The sequence below is a fragment of the Anastrepha obliqua genome, chromosome 5 (assembly GCF_027943255.1).
Source record: "Anastrepha obliqua isolate idAnaObli1 chromosome 5, idAnaObli1_1.0, whole genome shotgun sequence".
Classification (NCBI taxonomy): domain Eukaryota; kingdom Metazoa; phylum Arthropoda; class Insecta; order Diptera; family Tephritidae; genus Anastrepha; species Anastrepha obliqua.
In genome coordinates this window covers 113,823,889-113,841,373 of record NC_072896.1, presented here as the reverse complement: position 1 = coordinate 113,841,373, position 17,485 = coordinate 113,823,889, and the positions used below count along the sequence as shown (strand labels likewise).

The 17,485-nt window shown below is 35.2% G+C and overlaps 1 protein-coding gene across 6 annotated transcripts in view; it reads left to right on the top strand.

Annotated features, from left to right (window-relative positions):
• The window catches only part of LOC129246841 (protein cappuccino), a 173,226-nt gene that overhangs the window by 126,948 nt on the left and 28,793 nt on the right, over window positions 1-17,485 (top strand). For all 6 annotated transcript variants that reach the window (XM_054885500.1, XM_054885499.1, XM_054885498.1 and 3 more), the window contains one exon: window positions 16,385-16,545. In XM_054885500.1, the coding sequence (XP_054741475.1) occupies window positions 16,385-16,545 (161 nt within the window). The remainder of the gene's footprint in view (window positions 1-16,384; window positions 16,546-17,485) is intronic.

Sequence of the window (17,485 nt, the reverse complement as noted above, 5' to 3'; positions counted from 1 at the left end):
TTCGGCTGTGCATTGTAGGGAAAAATGCCAACAAAAAAACATATAAAAAATCTACGCAATTTTTGAGCTACTTTAAACTTGCACATTATTATACTAAAATTCAATTGGCCTATAAAACTGCATACGCGAAACTTTTCTAAACACTTTGTTTAAAAAGTATAAAATTTTATTAAAAAAAAGTATGCGAAAAATTCTGGTTGAAAAGTTGAATGCTTTGAAAAACTTTGAAAAATGTTGTGAAAAGTTTGAAACTTTCGTTATATGGTTTTTGTTGTATTATATATTATACTATGCATATTAAAAAAAAAGTAGTGATGTATTTACAATTTTGCAACAAGGACATATACACCCCGTGAAGAAATGGTGTGGAAATGAGTTAACGGGGTTAGCGCAAGTAGATCCTCAGACTTTACTACTACCAACCGATCAGCTGTTGGCAGAGGTTGGAGTTGCGAAGAAAAGTTGCAAATATAAGAAATCACCTGGCGCATTCCGTGACATTACATCAAATTTAACTGTCAAGAAAAATATTTGAGTAGAGTTGAAAATTAATTTCCATTTTAGACGATTTTCTAATTTGCACTTTCCAGTGCGACTTTCACGCCAAGCACAACTTTTATGCTCCACTCCGCAACAGTCAACTGAGAATGGATTATTCCAACAACCACAAACCAACCAAACTGCTGCACATAGCGCGAGTGTAAAGAAGAAAATTAACGACAACAACAAAACAATCGCCATAAAATAGCTCAGCATAGCGAGTAATCATAGTGCAAATATTGTTGCAAAATTATGTGCATGCACATTTTCGTGAGCAGATGCAGCTGCTCCAACGCATTTCATTATTGCAATACATTGCACAACGCCAATCCTTCTCCGGCTTCTACCCATCACCAACACCACCACCTTGGTTACTTCAGACTTTTATCCCGACATGAAGCAAAATCTCACGCCAACCCATCAACGTCCGACGAGAAATAAGTGCATCGAGTGGAATGTATTGCTGCAAGAAGCATTGCAACACTTTGCCTGTTGCTGTCAGTTTTATTGCTGTCGCATATAAATCAGATTTTCGTTGTTTACCGAAAATTCGCAACGCCCACACAAACAACAAATGAGGGTGGCGACGGCTGCGGCGCTGGAGTTAGAGTGGAGTCGGGAAGTGGTTTGGGTTTATTTTGCCAAGCGCCATTGATGGTGGTAATAATCATCTAAGCTTTGTTTCCATAAAGCAAACAAGCACTTCAGAGAGCAGAAGGACACTCGCTGTGTGAGTGCAGTGTGAAGAAATGCTGGAAATGCAGAAATGCAACGCGATAACGCATCAAAATTGTGTCTCATTAGCTAAGGCGCGCGGTCCAAATTGCGCCAATGGCATATTATTTTTGTCGAGTGGAGTAGACAATGTGCAGCAATGGAGGAGTGTAGTGCAGCAGACAAGTGAGTCGCAAGGCACTGTTAGTGCGAAAATATGCTATAAATTTTCATTGTAGCGCAAATTAAGTTTGTCGCATGAAGAGGCATCGAGATGTGGATACTTGAGCGTATAGGGAGAATGCGGAAAAGCATATAAAATAAATTAAAAGCAAATAGGCATTAACCTTTCTTAAGCAATTGGCCTTCACTGAGCTTAATAAGCATGATTAGATTTCGCGGATAAATGAATTTTCATCAGAAAGTGGGATCAGGATGCGTAAGCGTTTTTAATTAGGGCGCCAAAGCGTTTGTTAAATTCAGTGAGAGAAGTTAACGTAGACTTCAACTAATTAGTTGGCCTTGATAGCTCAAAGAACTGGTTGTCGAGGTGTAGTTTATAGGACTTCAGCAGTGTAACACCAATTGCCGACTCTGTAATCAAGTCACTTGATGTTTTTACGAGATTTGCCATGTTTTTCATGACAGAACTTTTTTTCTTAAATTTCGACAAAAACATATTTCATTGGGTAACAAGAATTTTGTAAATCATTCAACGGTTTTTCTCACGACACTGTTAACCACTGTTTCAAAACTACCCATTTATGGCGTGTACCTGGTCCTCGCCCTCACAGTGGACACTCAACTTAAAAAGTTTTCACTATATATAATATTTTTTTTATGCTTTTAGAAAAGTGTAGTGCACTTTAAGCACCAAATTTTGTACAAAATTCACAAAAATTTATGAAATTAAAAAAAAAAATCCAATTTTTTTATTTAGAATTTTTAGAAAAATGTTGAGTTGTAAATCATTCAACGGTTTTTCTCACGACACTGTTAACCACTGTTTCAAAACTACCCATTTATGGCGTGTACCTGGTCCTCGCCCTCACAGTGGACACTCAACTTAAAAAGTTTTCACTATATATAATATTTTTTTTATGCTTTTAGAAAAGTGTAGTGCACTTTAAGCACCAAATTTTGTACAAAATTCACAAAAATTTATGAAATTAAAAAAAAAAATCCAATTTTTTTATTTAGAATTTTTAGAAAAATGTTGAGTTGTATAGCCCATTATTTTATATTAGTATACAAATAACAAAGTGTCAGTCTCACGTGGCTTCAATATTCCGTTGATTTTTTTAAATTTTTTTCGCTGAGGTGTTGAGCATTTTCAGCCATATAAAAGACTTCCAAGGATGTGCTTTACCTATATGGAAATAAATTCTCAACATTGTATGCAAAAGTAATTTTTTTAAATCTTCCTCTTAGTTTCACAGTCCGTGGTGGACAATAGCTTCGTCAACAATTTTTCTCCACTTAATTCTATCCATGACTTCATCACCATCTCTCCTGTTGTGTACGTTAATTTCCTTAACATCTGATTCGACATAATCTAACCATCTCTTCCGCAAGCATCCACTTTTTCTTCCTCTTCTTAGACTGCATACCTTAAAGTTTTCTAAAGATGCTGGTTAAAATGTTGAAAGTTTTGATGGCTTGCTTTTTGAATTTGTTAATTTTTTTTTGAATTTTGTGCAAAGTTGGGCGCGAGGCGTTATAAAGTTTTTCTTGTAGAATGTACATAGTTTAGATTAGAATAGATTTGTGGGGGGTTGGATAAGTCCAAACACTCGGTCAGGAAGACCATTGCACAACACCCTGATAGATTACAGTAAAAAGAATAGAGAGACGGATTAAATATTAAATGGGTAAAAATGGATGGTAAAGCGAAAAATTTGGTTTGAGGTTACACTTTGGCAAATTATTCGGATTCATTGATGAAACATAAGAGAACCGGAAGAGGAAAAGTATGAACCTTATCCGTACTCAGTACTTAGCAACCCAACAGCCTAAGTCTGCTTCTAGAAAACGCCGAACAGCTAAAGGGAAAATGTGCTGCAGTGTCCCCATTCTCAAGACAGGATATGCATATTGAGTTGCCAATGGCTCCTATAGTAGCTATATGGCTTATAGTTTTATAAAAACAAAAAAATATTGTTATAACTTGGTGATTCGTGCGTTCCTATCATTTTGAACTCAGATCATGAGCCGTTACACATGCCCCCGCCACTTGACCTAAATCCACAAGAAAAAAATTGTTTGAACTTTTAATGCCTCAAATTTTTCTTATATAGCTTTTTTAGCCTAAAACTCGAAAAAGTTGAAAAATCACCCGTTACAAGCGAATTGTTATATTTAAAGAAGCACCCGCTACAAGGGAACTTTTAATGCCTCAAACTTATCTTAAATAGCTTTTGTAGTCTAAAATTCGAAAAAGTTGAAAAAAGCACAAGGGGAATTTTCACATTTGAAGAAAGCACCCGTTACAAGGCAAATTTTCACATTTTAAAAAGCATCCGTTACATGACGAACTTTTAATGCCTCAAACTTGGTGACTCGTTGCGTTCCTATTGCATTGAACGCAGGTGTACATACATATGTACATTTATGTCACGAAGAGAGAGAATAAGCCCATGCATATACCCCACTTGACCTAAATCCACAAGAAAGAAATTTTTTTTAACTTTTAATGCCTCAAAATTTTCTTATATAACTTTTTTAGCCTAAAACTCGAAAAAGTTGAAAAATCACCCGTTACAAGCGAATTGTCACATTTAAAAGAGCACCCGTTACAAGGGGAACTATTAATGCCTCAAACTTTTCTTAAATAGCTTTTGTAGTAAATATAAAATTCGAAAGAGTTGAAAAAAGCACCTATTACAAGGCGAATTTTCAGATTTTGAAAAAAGCACCCGTTACAAGGCGAATTTTCACAATTGAAAAAAGCATCCGTTACAAGGCGAATTTTCACATTTGAAAAAAACACCCGTTGCATGGCGAGTTTTCACATTTAAAAAAACGCCCGTTACAAGGCGAACTTTTAATGCCTCAAAATTTTCTAAAATAGCTTCTGTAGTCTAAAATTCGAAAGAGTTGAAAAAAACCAGTTACAAGGCAATTTTTTACATTTAAAAAAGCACCCATTACAAGACGAATTTTCGCAATTGAAAAAAAGCACCCGTTACAAGGCGAATTATCACATTTGAAAAAAACACCCGTTGCAAAGCGAGTTTTCACATCTAAAAAAGCACCCGTTACAAGGCGAGTTTTCACATTTGAAAAAGCGCCCGTTACAAGGTGAATTTTTACATTTTCAAATTGTTCTCACTATTATGATAACCAGCTTTTCAAACCAATCAAATTATACATATAACTGCAAATAACTTTACACAGCAGTGTAATTAAGCTCTCGCACGCATACATACATACATGAACAGAACGCTTCGCTCTGTGCAAACAAATGATCGAATAGCACATATATGTATTTGTATGTACATATGTGTGTATAAATTTTGCACGCGCTCAGCGAAATTTTTAACTAAATAACGAAATAAGCAATTGTTGTACTTATTACACCTCAGCAGACTATCCAGACACACATATACATACATACATACATACACTCGCATGGCACTAACTCTCTAATGTTACCGCTTTCGCGAGCAACACTCACTCATATTGACCAAAAATATATCAATTACTCGCAGACTTCTTGGCAGTGCTGCGTTCAACTCAGCTGTCAGCGGTTATCAACGACAAGCACCCAAGAATTGATAAGCTTTTCGACGAGCATTGAAAACATTTTCAAGTGTTTTTAGAGAGCAGAAAACGCCTTCACAGTCATGCATAAGTGCATACACCTAATCAATTGTTTTAGAAATCAACAATACCACCAGTTGCTCAAAAGTAGTTGACGCCTTCGAATGCAAAAACTGCGCGAAAGTGCAAAATTTAAGAGCAAATTTCTAGAAATGTGAAATTTTAACAAAGTGAAGAAAGCAAAAAACAAAAACTCAGAACAAATAAAAATACAAATAAAAAACTCAAAACAAATAAAAGTAAAAATACAAATAAAAAACAATGCCGCTAACAAATAAGAATAAGTGTGTGAAACGGCGCGATGTAGTAGAAAAAATATTTAAAACACCAAATCTGCAGGGATTCTATGAAGAACTGAACACAGCCGAAATGCTGGACCACAATGATATAGGCTATAGCGTTGGCCTACAACTGAAACCAGCCGACAATTTAACGCTGATGAATTTCAACTGTGAATGGGAAAAAGATCTCAAAATAAGGCCCTTAACGCCCCCCATAGGTGGGAGAAGTAGTAAGAGCAAAATTCAACTGTCGGCCGGTTGGTGTCCTTTGCTGGCCAAATTGGCCAGTATTGAGACAAATGAATATAAGATCGATATAAGACCAGATCAAAGGCAGAGTCGCCTGATGTTAAGTGCAGCAGAAGTGGCAAAAGTGACAGAAGTGGCAGAAGTAACAGAAGAAAGCGAAGAAGCATACAGCGCCTTAGTAGCAGCTCCAGATACCACAAGAGTATCCTTTCAAATCACAAGAACATTACAAAGCTGTGCCCTGCAAGTGGGCGTGTACGGCAGGCAGCCAGCTGCAATAGCTCAACACGAAAAGTTAGCAAAATTAAGTTTCAAGGTCAAGCAAGATCTCAATGTGCGAGTGTGTGAAGAATATAGAGTTCCCATTGACACCCACGTATTTGAAAGCTTGCTTACCTTATACCGCTGTGATATGTATTTGGCGAATATTGAACGGCCTTTGCGTAGTTTAATCATAGTTGAGCATAAAAAATCAGCCCACGACCAACCCGTTAACGCCTGTGCCATCGTGGGCGCGTCTAATGACAAAGCCATACAACAACGGCACCCAGTGACTTATTCGTCACCTAAATTCGTACCAAAATGTAAGTTTCCAATAAATATAAATTAATCAATAGCAATCAAGCGACAAGCCAAGTGTGTCAATAATGGAGTTAGAATAAAAGTATTATGGAAAATAACAACAATAACAATAACAACAATCATCGGAAAGTATCATAACTACTTCAACAATGACAATCAATTGATAAATACGGCATAGTATTTGTCATTAAGTTTTCTTGACTCATGCTGCGGCATACTTTTAAACTCATGTTCTTATGCATATATAGGGTTTTCCAATAAGAGCGTGTCGAAATAGAATTAGAAAAGAGAATAGAATAGATAATAGAATTTTTTTTTGTTATTTTAAAGATTTGCACTTGTTTTCGAAGTGATAGTAGTGCGGTGAATTATCCAGTTTTAACTTTTTTTATTTTTATTTTTATAAGTATTTTTATAGAGCATTCTACAACAAAAACAATGTAACTCAAAGCTCTTAAACTTTTTACAAAATTTTAAAAAATTTACTGTATAGGGTATTCGATAGGGGCGGATCGTAATGGAACTAAATGACTTGTTCTTATTTTAAAGACCTACACTTGTGCTCAAAATAATAGAAGCGCGACGAATTATCCAGTTTAAGTTATTTTTTTTATATTAGCTTTTTTATGTTTTTATAAAACCATATCGCTCAAAGCGACTGGGTACAAAATTTACAAAAATGTATTAAGTTCTTTAAAAGTTAATGAGTTTCAAAATTCCTAATTTTTTATTCAGCAAAAAAGCAAAAACAAAAAACATCAAAATTTCCAACTTTTTATTCAAATATTTTTTTCTGGGTAAAGAAAATTTACAAAAGTTGAACAGATTAAAAAAAAACACAAACATCAAAATTTCCAACTTTTTATTCAGAAATATTTTTTATGGGTATAAAAAATTTACAAAAATTGAACAGATTCCAAAAACAAAAACCAAAAAAACACAACATTCAAAATGTCCAACTCCTTAGTCAGAATTTTTTTTCGGGGTATAGAAAATTTACAAAATGAACAGATTTAAAAAAAAGAAGAAAACAACATCAAAATTTCCAACTCTTTAGTCAGAATTTTTTTCGGGGTATAGAAAATTTAAAAAATGAACAGATTTATATTAAAAAAAAGAAGAAAACAACATCAAAATTTCCACCTTTTTAGTCAGAATGTTTTTTCGGGGTATAGAAATATATAGAAATTGTACAGATTTCAAAAACAAAAACCAAAAAACGTATAAAAATTTCCAACTTTTTAGTCAGAATTTTTTTTCTGGGTATAGAAAATTTAAAAAATGAACAGATTTAAAAAAAAGAAGAAAACAACATCAAAATTTCCACCTTTTTAGTCAGAATGTTTTTTCGGGGTATAGAAAATTTACAAAAATTGAACAGATTTTAAGAAAACAAAAATTTACAAAAATTTAACACATTTCAAAAAAAAGAAGAAAAAAAGCATCAAAATTTCCAACTTCTTATTCAGAATTTTTTTCCTGGGTATAAAAAATTTACAAAAATTGTACAGATTTCAAAAACAAAAACCAAAAAACGTATAAAAATTTCCAACTTTTTAGTCAGAATTTTTTTTCTGGGTATAGAAATTGTACAAAAATTGAACAGATTTGAAAAAAAGAAACAAACCACAAACATCAAAATTTCCAACTTTTTATTCAGAACATTTTTTTATGGGTGTAGAAAATTTACAAAAATTGAACAGATTTCAAGAAAAATAAAAGAAAAAACATTAAAATTTCCAACTTTTTAGTCAGAATTTTTTTTCGGGGTAAAGAAAATTTACAAAAATTGAACAGATTTTAAGAAATCAAAAATTTACAAAAATTGAACAGATTTTAAGAAAAATAAAAGAACAAACATCAAAATTTGCAACTTTTTATTCAGATTTTTTTTTCTGGGTATAAAAATTTACAAAAATTGAACAGATTTCAAAAAAAAAAAATCAAAATTTCCTACCTAATTCAGAATTTTTTTTCTGGGTAAAGAAAATTTACAAAATTTAACAGATATCAAAAAAAGAAAAAAAACAAACTTGAAATTTTCCAACTTTTTATTCAGAATTTTTAGAAAAATCTGGGTTGATGCAAGTTTCATATGATTTAAAATTCTCGTTGATTTTTGACAATTTTTTTTCGCTTATTTTCTTCTATATAAAAGACTTCCGAACATCTGCATTACATCGAAAAAATGCACAACATCGTATAAAATAAATTGTCAAAAATGAATTAGATTCTTGAGCGACTTCAAACCCGCACTTTGTTATACTCAAATTTGATGGGCTATAAAACCACGTATCCAAAATTTTTCCAAAAATTCTTAATTATTGATTTTTTCCCTTTTTTGTTTTTAAATCTGTTAAATTTTGGTACATTTTCCACAAACTTTGAAGCGTTGAGTTATATAGTTTTTGTTGTAGTATGCTTTTATAAAATCAGAAAAAGTAATACGAAAAAATTCAAAACTTAGTAATTCGTCACACTACTCTTATTTAAACACATACGCATATGCCATTCTGGGTAGCGACTTCGCAAAGTGGCACGGATCCACCAATTTTTCATGCCTCTGCTGTGTAGATCTGATTGAATTTGGTCAAAAACCTGGATTATCTTGAGACTAAAAAGGCTGCGATTGATTGCGGCGTACTGGCTTCATAAGACGCAATAACGGAGAGTCTACCGGGGTTAAATCACACAGTCTCGATGGTAACTTCACTCCACCTCTGCAAGCTATAACCAAAACCTCAAATCGTTTGAATAATAAAGTTGGATCCCTCGCACATGAGCTGCTGAATTATGTGACTTGTCTTGATGATTTAGCATGAGTGACTAAATAATAAACAACAAATTTGACAGACAACGCCAAAATAACTTGACTGTCACAGCCTGCCCATATCTATCTGTTCCTATTGGAAAACCTTATACAAATGTGTGCACATTGGAAGTCGTAAATTATAGCCTACTTCAGTGTGACGTTGTGCTCGATTATTTTGATATATAATTTCCCGCTCATGTTGACATATGACTTTTCGTTTTATCTCAACTGTTTGCCAAAGAAATATTAAATATTTACCTGTGTCTCTTTGAGTACTCGAGAACTTAAAATAACAACTTTTGCTTAATAATTCATAAGATATTATTTGTGTATGGCAACCTCAAGTAAATGTTTTAAAATCAGGAAATTAGAAATTGGTGCGTTCACTTTGTTGAGTTCAATACCTAAAGCAAGCAAATAAAAAAAAACTTAGAAATTTGAAAATTATATATTTTTAAAATTTTTAATTTAAACAAAAGTTTAAAATAATATGTTTTTTAATTTACAAATTTTGTTTAATAATATTTTTTCCTCCTTAAGCTCAATACTCAAAGCAAGAATACCAAATAAAAAATGTATAATTTTTGATTTTTTAAATATCTAATTTCAATTTTTTTTTAATTCAGAATTTTTTTAATTTAGAATTTTTTTATTTTCGATTTTTTTTAAATTTAGAAGTTTTCTTTAATACAATTTTTTTTTTCTCAAACCAATGCTCTTGAACCGTCCTCTATACTCTAAATTATATTCGGAGACCAAAAGTAGGTGATCTTCATCTAGCAGCGAAATGTTGGGCATTATAGTTAGCCTTGTTTTTTTTTTTTTGAGAGCTACATTGAGTGATCTACATATTTGAGCGTTCTATAAAAAAATAAAATAAATAATTGGCGCGTACACTTATGTTAAGTGTTTGGCCGAGCTCCTCCTCCTATTGGTGGTGTGCGTCTTGATGTTGTTCCACAAATGTAGGGACCTACAGTTTCAAGCCGACTCCGAACGGCAGATATTTTTATGAGGTGCTTTTTCAGGGCAGAAATACACTCGGAGGTTTGCCATTGCCTGCCAAGGGGCGACCGCTATTAGAAAAATGTTTTTCTTTAATTTTGGTGTTTCACAGAGACTTGAACCTACGTTCTCTCTATGAATTGCGAATGGTAGTCACGCACCAACCCAGACAGACTAACCTGAATTAAATAACTATAGCCTAGGATTTATTGAAAGTTTTAACATTTTATGTGCTTTTTATGTAATTTAAAATTTTTGAAATTTTAAAAATTAAATTTTTTTTATGAAAATATAGTTTATTGACCTACAAAACCAATATAAATAATATACAAATTTCACACTTTAAGCAAATTAAAAAAAAAATTCAACAAATTTGTTTCAACATTTCACACCTTTTAAACATAATTTTTGGAAATACACCGGGCATGCAGTTTTATAGCCTATCGAATTTTAGTGTAATAAAGTAAAAGTTCACAGCAGCTCAAAAATCGCGTCTATTTTCGACATTTTCCAGCGGTATTGTGCATTGTTCCCCTATAGCGATTGCTGGATTATTTTTATATAAATAAATAAATAAAACACATTTTAGTTTTTAAGGCATCCTTCGCAACCCACCGGCTATAAAGCACATTCATACAAGGTGATATCACTAAGGCAGCTGGGTTTTTTTTTTTTACTTTCTTGCGCTTTGGTATTTTAATTGTCAAAATGGCTTCCTTATTTGGTTTTGCTTTGCTTATTTGTTTATATTATGAATAAAATGATATTCAAAATTCGAAAAGTAAAAAAATAAAATACGCGCAAATGTTTTTGTTGCTGCTCTAGTGCCACCATCTTATACGTATTCGCCTTTGTCTATTAATGGTGGTAGAACCAGTAGACCAGTTGATCTATTTTGTTTTTTTGTTTTTTCTTTAGCCGTGTACATTCTAATGTCAGCACAAAACATAAATAACGAAACATATTACTTACACTCAAATGTGTAATTTGAAAATTAAAATTTTATAATGAATTCAGATTCAAAATGATTTTTATAAATAGTTAAAATAAAGGGAAAGTTCGCAATTTGTTTTAAATAAATAAATCAATTCTTTGTTTTCCGCTTTCACGTGACATTCTATGTAGTCTGCAAAGTGTTTCTATTGGTTTAATGTCACCACCTTTACTGAAATCGTCCAACGCGCACCAATTTTTCCAAGCGAAAATATTCATGTGAAATATCAATTCCTTTTTTCTAATTTTTATTTGTTCTGCTTCGGTTTCTACCGTTACTGTGCGACCAGGCGGTTTTCAAAAGTTTCTCTGCCTTTTTGAAATAACCATGCCCATTTTTTTACAATTTCATATGCACATTTTTCTTAATTTTCAACAAAAGTAGTGTCTTTTTTTTTTTTTTTGAAAGTAATAAAACTAAATATGAAGTGCAGTGGAACTGAAGAAGCGAAGAATGACATCTCAGCACACCTTCATTCAAAAATCGTTCGTGTTCTATTTTTTTAAGCTGCTAATGCTCTTGAAGTCTTTCTCTTAGACCGCCAAGAGTTTTGCTTACATTTCCAGACATCTATTTGAGGAAGACACAGACGCAGAAGGTTCGGCAGAGCAACACGAGGATTTCTCCCACATGAGCCTTGCCAGCCGCTTTCTCCTTGCCCTCTCACTCTCACTCTTAGATTTCCCGGCTTCCTTGGGGTCGTGCCGCCCCTGCAGTGACCTTACAACGCAAGCCCTCCGAAACTGGGAAACGATTCTTTGTCTCTGAAGAAGAGGATATTGCGACAGCAACCCGCGTCTTCTTCAGGATGCACTCTCGCTCATATAATTGATAGACTTCGGTAATGGTTTGGAGCCTCCAGACTCCATGCTCCTGCCGCCGAAGCGTGTGGATTGCCACTTGTGTTGGTTCCACCTGGAGCAATGACCCTGGTGTTGGCCGGTTTTAGTTCGGGACTCCTCCCTAGCCAGTTTGATTCGCGGATGACACCCTGATTCTATACCAAATTTGAGTCATCACACGAGTGTTGGAACCTAAGCCAACTGAGAAGGTCACTCGTATGATGCTAGGGCTTCCCTATAAACCACCTGAGATGCGCCTGTTGGGAGATCAGGCAACTCCTCACGGGCTATTTGAGGTAGATATTCAACAGATTTTCCAAAATTTTTCAATTGCTATTACCAAGAAAAGAAAGGAGATCTATGCTGAAGCTTTCATCCTCCATCAAAGTTGGTGTTTTAAAAACATATAACATTCCACATTTTCGGGGAATGCTGATGAAGTGACAGTTTTTAGCCGGCCATGAATTCACGTCGTTCGGAATTCGTAGTTCGGGTAACTTAGAACCGACTATCGGAGAAATGATCCTACTTTAGTGTAGGCTTAGGAAATTTTAGTAAACTGCTACATATAAAATCACAAGAGTTGGGTAAGCGAATGCGACACTCAAAATGCTATGCAAAATATAAAGTTCAATTTCACGATGGGATAAATGGGAATATACCTGTTTAATAGAAAGTCCAATAGTCGTTAATAAAATCAACTATTATTATATTTAGCCACGCAAATAAGCGATGATGCGACTATGAAAATAATTAATGAGTAAACATCATAAAATATATTTAGCTAACCTTGCGAAGGCCGCGATTTAGACAAAGTATATTAGTATTTCTTAGTGTTCATTATCAAGTTTGAAATTATGATAAACAGTGTGGTAAAACTTCTTATCATTTTACGTCATTAATTCATTAAAATTTCTTTTAACTCCTCAGAAGATAATAACAAAAAACTAGTAAAGAGTTTTGTTTATTTTCAAAGTAAAACCAATTGTCTGTCTTTTATAAAACTTTGTCTGATAAGATAATCAGTTATGATGTGTGAAACACTTAATTTTCGAACTTGAAATCTGACAAGTGTCAACAAGTTCTACCACGGACTAAGTAGACAAGTGAGCTGTTAAATCAGCACCCAACAAACGATATTCAGAGGTTGCTCTCTCAACTTGCCCCTAATATTGGACGGCGCAGGAGCATGGATGATGACATCAAGAGAGGTGGCGGCTCTTTGCCTGTTAACGATGGCGATTACGCTGCCGTTTAAAGTACTGTATGAGCTTTACATGCACTCGGATTTTCTCCCAACAAGAGAAAGAATTCCCTTGCTATATTTAGCTCAGTCAAAGCAATTGGCGCAGGTGCGGCCAATCAACAAAAAGAAGAAGCTTAAAGAGAGATCTTCCCTTTCGGGATCTTATTGAGATCACAAACATCCTATTATACGCGCTTAATGTGACATAACATTGTTGTGGTAATCTGTGGACTTCACTACCTTCATACAATCTGCTAAAAAATTTAGAGAGCGCTAACAAGAGTCTGAGACTCTTAAGTAGTATGTGCCAAGAATGATAGATGGTCAGGTTTGACCAGGATTGCCAGTAAAATTGTGAGAGTAACTTCGACTGCCACGTTATCGGGTTGGTTGGTTGGTTTGAAGTGGTGATTCACAAAAAATCTAATTAGCGCTTCTGCATCATTTTGTTGCCACATCCTCGTCGCCAACATATTATACGGGTTATTCCTACGCGACTATATCCAGCCAGCTCTCGGTTTGCCAAAAATTAACATTTTCGCCTTCCATAGGGCAGAGCATTCGCAGAGGAAGTGGAAGACACAATCTTTCTTCTCCGGTTGATTACAACTCTGACAGTACAAATACCCATTTTGGCTGCTTGCATTTTGTGCTATGGGCCAGAAGCCAATTATTACTGCTGTGAGTCTGCAGGCATCCCTTCGTTTCATATTATATTTATCATCATATTTATGTCGTCTAATCCCTCTTTCTGCAATCTACATTTCGTAGATACTTTGAGGAAATTGCATTCTTGATTGCATCCAGTACTGTGAATACCAATTCTGAAAGAACGTTATTCATGGCAGATCCCCCTCCCTTACCAGATCGTCCGCTTTTACGTTTCCTTCAATATTCCGATGTCCCGGGACTCAGATTAAGGTACCGTTGTGGTTTACGCTTAAGGTGGTAAGGCTATTTCTGCTTTGTTCCGCAGTTTAGAGGTTATTGTAGCCGAATCCAGTGCCTAGATTGCAGTTTGGCTATCCGAAAGAATGGCAATATTATCCTTAAAAGAGAAGTATGCAATTAGTAGCATCTAATCCCCTGCCCATGTTGGCACTACTTCCGTCTGAAAGACACTGCTAGTATTCTGCCGCGTATTTGATGTTGTAATCTCTTCCAAGCGCTTTCCACCAAACAACCGATCCGTATAATAAAATTGGTAATATAACCGCCTTGTACAACCATAAAATATACTAGTAAATACATAGGTATATAGTAAATAGGTGAAATTTTTACATCTTTCGAATATTGCAATATTGCAACTGGTGCTATTATATTGATCGGCACTGTAAGTTGAAGATCCCATCTTCTTCCATACGCTTGCGGGCATATCGAGTACTCGGCAAAAGAATTCTGTCCGTTCATTTCGACAGTCAGACGTTGTTGTTCAGACAGCAACGAAGTAACATGGGCGGGGACTGTGTAGATTTTCTTCGTATATCACCGACACAATCTCAAAGTTTTTTTCGCAAACGAACCGCTGTCACGATGCCGCTTATGCCAGCCCATCAGCTGATTCCTTTAAAATCGAGTATTCATTTTCTTCAATATTCTTTACTATCGTTCACAAATTTTAACACCCCGCGTTCGTTATCGTTTCAGTAAAAAATATGATTTAATATACTTCTACGAGATCTTTTTTAGAGACCGATAGAGCAGAAAAATATTTCCCCGCTTTATATTCTGGGAAAAATTTCATAACTTACAAATTATTGTCCTGGCCAAGACACATTCATTAAAGGTAATGGAACTAGACCAACAACAACGTTTTAAAATATATAACTAATTGGCGCGTACGCACCTGTAAGGTATTTGGCCGAGCTTCTCCTCCTATTTGTAGCGTGCGGCTTGATGTTGTTCCACAAATGGAGAGACCTGCAGTTTTGAGTCGACTCCGAACGGCAGATATTTTTTTATGAGAAGTCTTTTCTTAGCAGAAATGCACTCGGAGGTTTGCCATTGCCTGCCGAGGGGCGACCGCTATTAGAAAAAAACTGTTACTACCATTTTGGTATTTCATGGTACGGAGATTCGAACCTATACACTCCCGAGTGGTAGTCACGCACCAACCCCTTCGGCTACAGCGGCAACATTAGAAATGTCATGACGAAAAAAATTAGGAAGGAAAAAGAAAAGAACGATCTGTGTTGCACAGTAGACATGAAGGTTGTGCTAGAAGCATACGACGATGGTGCGAATAGAGCGGCTTATCGTCAGTTCATTGTATTCTGACATCCGAATGCTTAGAAAAAAACAAAGCAGCTGGTCTGCCGATACACCTATAATAAAGGGTGGTTAAGTTTAAAGGGCCGATGTTGACTTTGAATAAAATACAATTTTTTTAAGAAATTATTGTCAGCTTTCATTATTATGATAATATTGGTATGGCTCAATTAGGTATGGAATAAAATATCGGCCAAATGACCGCCGCGGCCCCTTCGGCACACCTCCATCGGATGGTCCAAATTTTCGATGACGTTGAGGCATAATTGAGGTTCTACGCCGTTAATGTGCCGAATTATCTCATCCTTTAGCCCTTGAATTGTTGCTGGCTTATCGACGTACACCTTTTCTTTCAAATAACCCCAAAGAAAGAAGTCCAATAGTGTCGTTGACGTTTAGGTGTGGTTCATTCAACATCGGCCCTTGAAATTTAACCATCCTTTATATTCGTCTTAGCTCTGACCAAGGTACAATTATTGAAGGTGGTGGCACTAGACCAACAACAATGTTTTGTTTTCGTTTCATTGTCACGGCAAGGTATTGGCGAAGTAGAAAACAAAAAATTTAATCGCCTTGGATTTATTCTGTACTGACAGCTACTTGGACACAGCGAACGAAAAAAAAAACAAATCAGCTGATTTACCAACACCACCTTTAACAGATTCGCCTTAGCTCTGACGTTAATTTTCTTCAAGGTCAAGCAACCCTGCAGTTTCTGCCAATGAGTAAGCCTTTTGTTGTCATAGCTGAAAAGTAAATTTTTCGAAATTGTATTAAAAAACCAAAACAAATATTTTAAGAAATCACTTCAAAGCGTAGCAAATTTGTCAGCAGTCAATGAACGAAAATATATATTTAGAAATTATATACCTACCATTACACAATATGGTAGCGATTCTACAAATGTTCCACGTAATATATAGCTCCTACAAAATAAGTAAGTGCAGCCCACCTTCATACCTGCCAACACCCGCGCTCAAAGTCACTTAATACCAAATTTGTAATCAATTCTTTTTCCTCCTTTCACAGGCCAAATGCTCATGAAATGGCTAATTTCATCTCTGCAACAGTCTGGCAACAATCTCAACGAACAAGACTTGAATAACCTAACAATGCAGTATTGTAACAATTTGATAAATGTGGGTGTGTTAAAGCAGATTTCCGAGGAAACGGATATCAAAAACTTCAGTGTAAGTATTCGAATGGAATGAGTGTTGAATGAGTTGCAGAAGTTAATATCCTTAGACTTCCTTTAAAGTCTAACTGTAGCAAACTTTAGTGCATATTAATTGCTGTCCAGTCCCAGTCTGCCACCAAAACTACAAGTAAAATGTTGAAAATGGTAGCGAAAAAAAAACACAACCATTACTTCCTACCACAAATTAAAAATTGATATTCCAACGTTCAGTGACTTTTGCCACTGCACACTCAGGAAACTTAAGAAAAAAAATGTCTTTTTAAAAATTAAAAAACTTATGAACTCCTCCAAGGTGAGTGGACTAAAAGAGTTACACAAAAAACAAAACGAAATTCCTTTGCTCAAGCAGAAATGCAACTAAACTTTTTTGAGTACTTTAGAGTTGTTAAGGCGCGCCGCCACCAACCAACTTGCTTGCCTTCGAGTGTTTTGCACTTCCCACAGCGCCTCCAATCCATGCCAACCGACCATTCGTAGGACAGTGCAGCACGTATCCGTCGTAGTGCACAGCAGCAGAATTGTGACAGCTAAGCGCGCAGAGAAACTTATGGGTTTTAGGTTGAAGAATCGCCCCGGCGAACGGAAGCAGTCACAACGGATATGAAAGGCTTGACGTGGTTGACACCGTTGTTGTTGCTGCCGGTGTTGTTGTTATTAAGAGTCATTAGCCACTGTGCCCAGTTTCGAGTGTAAATTTTTTTCTTTTTTTTTTTGCTGTGTTTTATGCTGCTTTAAATTTTTTCTTTTTATTTCTATTTATTTTGCTTTGCATCTTTTTATTTCGCTTTTTGACTATTTTGCCATGCAAATTCGTTGAATGCAACGCTACGTAATCAAATTCAATGCTTTCTAACTTGAATGTGGTTTTGAAGTTCGTTCTGCTACGTCGCCAAATATTTGTTAAAGATTTCTATGCCGCTTCTCTTGCACAA